We start from the raw sequence: 7,544 nt of genomic DNA, 5'->3' as shown, positions 1-7,544 counted from the left end.
CTAGAGGTGTAGGGACGTTGTAGTATCTTAAGGAAAGCTCAAACAAGGTATGTTGGCTAAACTACTCTCTTAGAATTGAATTCCATGATGTTCCAGTAAGTTTCAAGTATGGTTGGCTCAAGTTCATTATTCCCATGTTCCGAGTTGTTCCCATTAAATTCGATTGTCCTGAGTAAGCAAAGTGTCTAGAATTATGTATTCAAAATGTGTTCCGAATGTTCCTATCACATTATGTTATCCTTCGGGAATGTGTTCAAGAATGATATGTATATTAAAATATTATGGCTTTGAGTCGTGTTTCAAATGAAAGTCCATTATGCTTAACTTGGAAAGAATATTCCATGCGTCTAAAACTCCTATTGCTCATATGTGTACCTAAAGTCTTGATTTGAAATGCCTTGTTGTTGATAATCTATAAAGATGCTTGAAAGTGAAAGAAGTGGGTTGAATATGTAAAGTGTGGCCACCGGGCCAATAATGAAATTTATACTTGTGGCCAATGGTTCCAATAAAATGAAATGATATGACAGACATTATGGAATGAGCCTTGATTTAACTGTTTCAAAATGACTTTGAAAATAGATTTTCCTAAAAGCTTATGTACTCGAGTCATGCCCAAATGTGGCTGTTTTAACTAATACTATTTTTTGTAAGTATTTCCAATGTGTTTTAAGCTCTTATATATTCATGAGTTGAAATTGTGCATTGCCCTTTTGGGGGAAAAGTATTTCAAGAATAAATGGTGTGTTACTCGTTTATGATTTTAATTTGCACTTTGATTGCCAATCATTTTACTTAATTTCTTGGACAGAGATCCACTGTGTTAAAGTCTTCATTACAAATGAACTTAAAGTTGTGATTTTCGGAATATTCTATATGTTGATGTTTATGATAATGATCCTTGAAAGTAAAGAAATGGAAGTGTGGAATATGAAATACGGCCATTATGCCATGAAAGAAGAATCATATGTCTGGCCAATAGAGCTAATTAAATGATGATGTTGTAAGTGGTTGAAAGTACAAATGAATCTATATACAGTGTGAAAGGTTATAAGGTAAATGCAATTGTATTTATGTTTCCTTGTATTAAAATCAAAAATATTTTTGGGAGTATCGTTAGTCACCGAGGAAGGGTAGGTGGGAACAACCTAACCCCGAAACTACACGTGCCGGTGTAGCAGTGCATTGTGATTATGCCCCTTATTTGAGATGAGATTGATGTGATAAGAATATTCCCCTTAATTGAGATGAGATGATTGCTAGCAAAAGGGTGATGTCAATCCACACGGCATTATGGTGAGATGACCTAGCCAATCGGGTCGAGATCGAACGTCATGCCGCACACATGGTGGTGATTGTGATTGTGATTACACCTCCACCCGCACACATTGGGGTGAGGCGAAAGGGCTGCTTTGTGTAGAAATTGTTGTGATTGGATGTCTCTGGTGAGACAGCTTAGCCGATCGGGCTGAGATCGGACTCTGTGCTAAAAGTACGGTGTTATTGTGATTGGATGTCTTTTGTGAGATGGCTTAGCCGATCGGGCCGTGATCGGACTCCGTGCTAAATTCACCGTGGTATATCGGTACTAAAGATCTCCCAACCAAAAATAACATTATCTTTGTATTTTGATTATCATCTTTACAGTATTGTCTTCGTATTTTGAAAACTATTATGTTTTAACTTGGCATTTGGATATCATTGATCGTTGCTTGCTGTTTTCATGATTTTCCTTTCTTATATTGGAATTCTATTTTGAAAGAGGACATTTAGCTTTATATACTAGTACTATTCCATATATACTAACGTCTCTTTTGCCGGGACGCTGCATCTTTAATGGATGCAGGTGGTTCATCAGAGGAAATCTTTGGAGCTCGTTAGCAGTTACTCCCTATTCAGCAGGTTTTGGTGAGCCCTACTCTATTCCAGGCCTGATTTCATTTGATGTTGTATGTTGTGTTATGAGGTATAGCTGGGGCCTTATTGCCGACACTTTCATTCTACTCTTTTGTTGTACTTAAAGGCTCCGTAGACAGGTTGTGGGTGGTGTTTGATGTTAGAAATTGAACTAGAAGTGTTGGTATTTGGCAAACATGTTTTGCATTATATCTATAAACTTATAATATTTTGGAAATTTTAAATGAAGCTGCTAATGGTAATGAAATGGGTGTTGTTTATGAAGTTCTTTCAATGTTTAATTAATGAAGTACATCTCCACTTTATTCATGGGCAAGGTCGGGTAGAAAGTATCTAGCAGGCTTGCTTGACCGGGTTATCTTGGTTGAGCGTCGATCGCGCTCCCCGAGGTCGGGGCGTGACAATAAAGACATGAGGAGTTGTTCTGGCTCAAATATATCCCCGTACACCTTAGGCACAGTAGGGTAGCAAAGACAACCAAAACTCCTCAAATAAGAGTAATTGGGTTTCTTGTGATATAAAATTTCAATGGGGCATTTGTTGTTTAGGTAGGTAGTAGGTAATCTGTTAATTAAGTAGGTGGTTGTCAAAATGCATTCTCCCCAATATCTAGATAGTAATTTAGATTGAAACATAAGTACCCTAGCAGTTTCTAGGAGATATTTGTGTCTTCTCTCCATTACCCCATTTTATTGTGGTGTATAGGGGTAGGTTTTCTGATAAATGATACATTTGGATTGATAAAATGTGGTGGCTTCATGACTGGTAGACTCCAGCCCATTGTTAGATCTGATGGTTTTTACAGAGGTGTCGAATTGATTCTCAGTAATGGTTATAAAAGCTTTAAGGGCTTGTAGAGCATTTCTTTTACTGCTTAGTAAATGGGTCCAAGTAGACCTGCTAAAATCATCCACTAATGTGAGGAAGTACTTGTAATTATCATGGGTAGTGACATGATAGGGACCCCATATATCAATATGTAATAATTCAAATATCTGAGTGGAGGTACTAGTTCTTTGTGGGAATGGGAGTCTGGCTTGTCTAGCCATAGGGAAAAAGGAACAGATGAAAGGTTGTTTGGGTGAGAAATTCACAGGTATGGAGGATATTCCTCTTATTTTGACAAAGGGAACGTGACCAAGCCTATTATGCAACAAAAGATTCACATCATACTTATCAAACACATCTAAAAACTTATTCTTATTATTGTGAGTGGAAGTATTTACATTTGGTGAATGATGATATGAATGAGTAGGACCTCTGAAGTCTCCACTATTTACACTAGCAGAAGAAAAACAATTACAACAAGAAACTAACACATTAGCATTTGAAAAAGTACTTTTACCCTTTAGATATCTGGAACATAGGTAGTATAGTCCCTCTATGATACTACCAATCACCTGAGGCCTCTTCACTGAAGGGGCCTGTAATTGACATAGTGCATTAGTAAAGAACACAATACATCTAAGATGCACTGCAAGTGAATGTACATAAATCAGGTTGTATTTGAAAGATGGAACATAAAGGACTTTGTGTAAGGTGATTTCAGGACTAAGTATCATATCTCCAAATTCAAACACTTTCACCCTATATCCATTTGGTAAACTTATCAGTAGAGGATATGGTAGTGTGCTGATATTACTAAGTGATGTTTTATTGAAGGTCATACGGTTAAATGCTCCTGATTCTATAATCCAAAGGTCAGACTTTGATTCGAAACATTTGCATGATGGTTTGTCAAAATCAATAGAAGAAATGCAGACTACAATACCTGCAAAGTTGACATCACCATTAGTGATGTTGGCATTACTGGGAGATCCCCCTATGTTGCCTGTCTGGAAGTGTTGCAGCAAACTCATTATCTATCCATATTGTTCCTTTGTAAAGTTGACATTTTGATTCTCATCATGTAGAATTGGATCATCTTCCTTCTCATGGAGCAGATCAGCTGGGACTACATGTACATTTGCCACAACTCATTTTCCTCTATTGAACTTATGACCTTGAATCTGATTTGAACTGTTACTCTAACTGAATTGTTGAGTACTAGTGCTATTGAAGCTTGATTGTTGTATGAATTGCCTTGGGGATACCCATGTAGCTTGTAACACTTCTCCTTTGTGTGGCTTGGCCTCTTGCAGTAGTCACAGTATGGCCGACCCTATTGTTGGCTGTGTAGTGTGTTTTGAAGTTCCTAGCTCCGAGTGAATTTTGATGTTGTGAAGATATGGCATTCACATGCAATGAAGTAGACTCGAGGTTTAGTTGATTGTTTGGCCTAAATTTTCTCTACTTCTGATCTTCTTGTATTAGCAGAGAGAAGTCTAGTGCCAAGGATGGCAGAGGTTTCATCATCAAAATGCTTCCTCGCACTATTATATAGAACTCATTTAGGCCCATCAAGAATTGAATGAGTCATCGATCCTGTTCTACCTTATGCATAGTTTCCTTTTATCCACATATGCAAACGCAGTTGCACTGAGATTTAGCACTCAGGGTGTTTAATTCTTCCCACAATCTTTTCATTCGTGTATAGTAGGCAGTGATGTCTAAGGTGCCCTGAACAAGGTCATTAATCTCCTTTTGGATCTGATATAGCTTTGGCTCATTTATTTGATCATATCGATCTTCCAGTTCCCTCCATAGCTCGACTGAGTCATTGACATACTCAACACTGTCATAAATCTCATTTGCGAAGGAATTAAGGATCCAGGAAGTTACCATATCGTCGTATCTTTCCCATTGACGAAACTGGGGTGAATTGGGGGTAGGTTTCCTACATTCCCCATTTATGAACCCTAATTTGTTTTTGACTGATAGGGCTCGTAACACACTCCTTCTCCATGATCTATACCCAATTTCGTCAAACGGAACAGGCACTAGCATTACTCCGGGACTATCCGAAGGGTGAATGTATAGAGGACTGCTCGCATCGATGACTGGTTGGTCATTTCTGCTAATACTCGGCGTGATTTCTTCTGTTTGATCGACAATAATGTGAGAAGCTCTAATTGATGAAATTGACGAATGTATCAACCGATTTAGTGAGTAGACAAATCAATTTTGTAGAAAATTCTTCAATTCGTACGAAAATTGCATATCTAAGTCACAGATCCAAACCCTAGCAGGTGACGGGGGAAAAGAGATTTTGAAACACAAAAATTCCGACAGATTTCGAGCGAATGCATTCTACTGGCTCTGATATCATATTGAGATTAACACAATGAAGAAGATATGAAGCTTGCTTAGAAGCTTCAATGTTGATTCTCGAGAGTTCTGAGAGAGAGGAAAGGGGTTGAGAGGAGAGAGAATGAGATGAATTGTAAAATGGAACCCTGATTCTCATAATTGTATTGTATATATATGTACATGTATTTAACTATAATACCTCTACGAATACAACTAACTTTACAACTATTACAACTAACTGCACATAACTACATGATGACTCACCATAGCACAATGTAGAAGTAATAATAATTAACTCTCAATAAATTTTATACTCATAATTTCAAAGAACTTTGAACTTTGAACCTATAAAATTTATCTTTTGATCTGTCCCTCTTTAGAAATATTTGCATCGATGTTTCCTTTTATATATATAAAGTAAGTACAAAAATATATATTCACAGATTTAGTGAAGTTATATTATTCCCGTTTGCACCCAAAAAACAAAAAAGGGAAAGAAAGGAAAGTGAAGTTACATATGTAGTGACATACATAACAAAAAGAACTAAAGGAAGCCAAAACACAAATTCAACATCCCATTTTACTTGTAATAACCGTGGTGTCCGAGCCTGCTTGTTAACTGTGTTGTCCGGGCCAGTTGCACATATTTTAGGGTTTGTTTTTGCCATAGCCATCATGATGAGAAGCCTTATGCCTATCTGCAAACCCATTAAACAAAGCCAAAGCATTGCTTGTAACTTGTGCAACATTAAGAACCTTAGCTTTAATAGTAGCCCTCACTTTACCACCCATTAAATACCCAGAATTAATCCCATCCAAGCAATTGAATGCATCAGTCAAAACTGTACTAAGCCAAGTTTGAACATTACTTTGATGCCATACAAATGCTCTTTCACCATCTAAACTCAAATGTTGAAGCTCTTTAACAGAATTTGTAAGCTGGGAAACGCCATTGGAGATTTGTTCGAAACAATCGTACACTCCTTGATTATCCTTAGCTTTGGTTTGATTAAGTTCTTTGCATACCTTCATGAGGTAGTATTTTGTGTATACAGCCCTAACTAAACTTACCTTCAAAGCAACTTGAGCTATTTCCTGAGGATCTTGTGAAGTAGAATTTACATGGTTGGCTAGAGAAGTTACGCATAGTTTTGGATAACGAGTTCGCCTGCACTGTAACTCTACAAAAGTCTTAGTACGAGGATGTAAAAGACTAGTACTACTCTCCGCTGCACACTTCACGGAGAATATCGATAGGACAAGAATCAGAAGGCAAAGGTTGAGTTTCTCCATTGGTGTGAATCGTGACCAAATATTGTCGAAAATGTTTGAATGGAATCAAGAACATACAAGGAACAAAAGGAGGTCTTCTGTAGAGAATGGCTCGAAAATGTTTTGCTACGATATGTAAAGGGGGGCGTTAGGGTTTATATAGGGGGTTTTCACATGCAAGTATGAGATTTTGACTTTTTGTATTTTATTTTACATGTGGCATATGCACACATAAATGAGACGTGAGTGTTAATTACTTTACAATTACTAAGCTTCTGATTCATAAAATGTTTGCACGTGCAAGTAGCTTCCAAGAAGAAGGTGGTAGTCAGTCACGTCAGGGTTCTAGCTAATGAAGAAAACCTAAATTCTTGATGCAACAATTTTCAACTTAAGCAACCTTTATTCAGAGCTTGGTTCTTCACTCAACCATTTCAAAAGTGATTTGAGAATAAATCTGAATCTTTAGATAATGTACGCTTCGTGATCTTGTTTCACAGGAAATGAATTCAATACGTATATCTTTGACCAATAAGTCATGGTTGAGGAGGATTGAACATCAATTAACGTTTGATATCATAGGGACGTAAGCTTTGTTATTACTAATTCATAGGATATCAATGACATGAAATACAAATGGGATTTGTTTCCAAATATTTAACCACTACAGTTGCATAAGGACCTCCAGAATTCACAAACCTTGGCTATTACAGATTAGTTATCATTTTTATATATTACCAATTAACGTTTATGTAATTTACTTATAGTCGTCTATTAATTGATTTATTGATTATGTTAAATACTTTTTATAGTGCGAAAAGCTTAAACTCTTATGGAAATTCACTATTTGAATTACAAAAGGCCTACTTGAGGAAAACCTACATCGTCATGAATATTTAACCAATAGTATATTAAAAAGCAGAGAGGAAAACTGATTTCATGAAGGAAGGAGTTTATTAGTCTCTTTTTATTTCAATTCTTTTAATTACATTAGGGGAAGGATCATTCATTAAAGAGAGACAGTAAAAGTTGAACATATATTTATAAAAGGGAATATATTAACTATTAAAGCAATTTTTTCCGCAAAACGTAGATATTTTTTATTTTCTTCCAAATAGAACCATAGAATAGGTTCGTAGGCGTGACTAAGGTACTTATAAGTTTAG

General features: G+C 36.5%; 2 protein-coding genes across 2 annotated transcripts; both read right to left on the bottom strand.

Moving 5' to 3' along the window:
- Nucleotides 1-4,368: 4,368 nt before the first annotated feature.
- LOC117278056 (uncharacterized) lies at nt 4,369-4,803 on the bottom strand. Its single transcript, XM_033657479.2, has one exon. The coding sequence runs from the start codon at nt 4,801-4,803 to the stop codon at nt 4,369-4,371; it is 435 nt and encodes a 144-aa protein (XP_033513370.2).
- A 951-nt stretch (nt 4,804-5,754) lies between these two features.
- LOC104101602 (pectinesterase inhibitor 9-like) lies at nt 5,755-6,399 on the bottom strand. The gene has a single exon (XM_009609086.4). The coding sequence runs from the start codon at nt 6,397-6,399 to the stop codon at nt 5,755-5,757; it is 645 nt and encodes a 214-aa protein (XP_009607381.1).
- Between the last annotated feature and the right edge of the window lie 1,145 nt (nt 6,400-7,544).

Source organism: Nicotiana tomentosiformis, chromosome 8 (genome assembly GCF_000390325.3).
Source record: "Nicotiana tomentosiformis chromosome 8, ASM39032v3, whole genome shotgun sequence".
In the NCBI taxonomy this organism is placed as follows: domain Eukaryota; kingdom Viridiplantae; phylum Streptophyta; class Magnoliopsida; order Solanales; family Solanaceae; genus Nicotiana; species Nicotiana tomentosiformis.
This window is presented reverse-complemented; position numbering and strand designations above follow the sequence as displayed.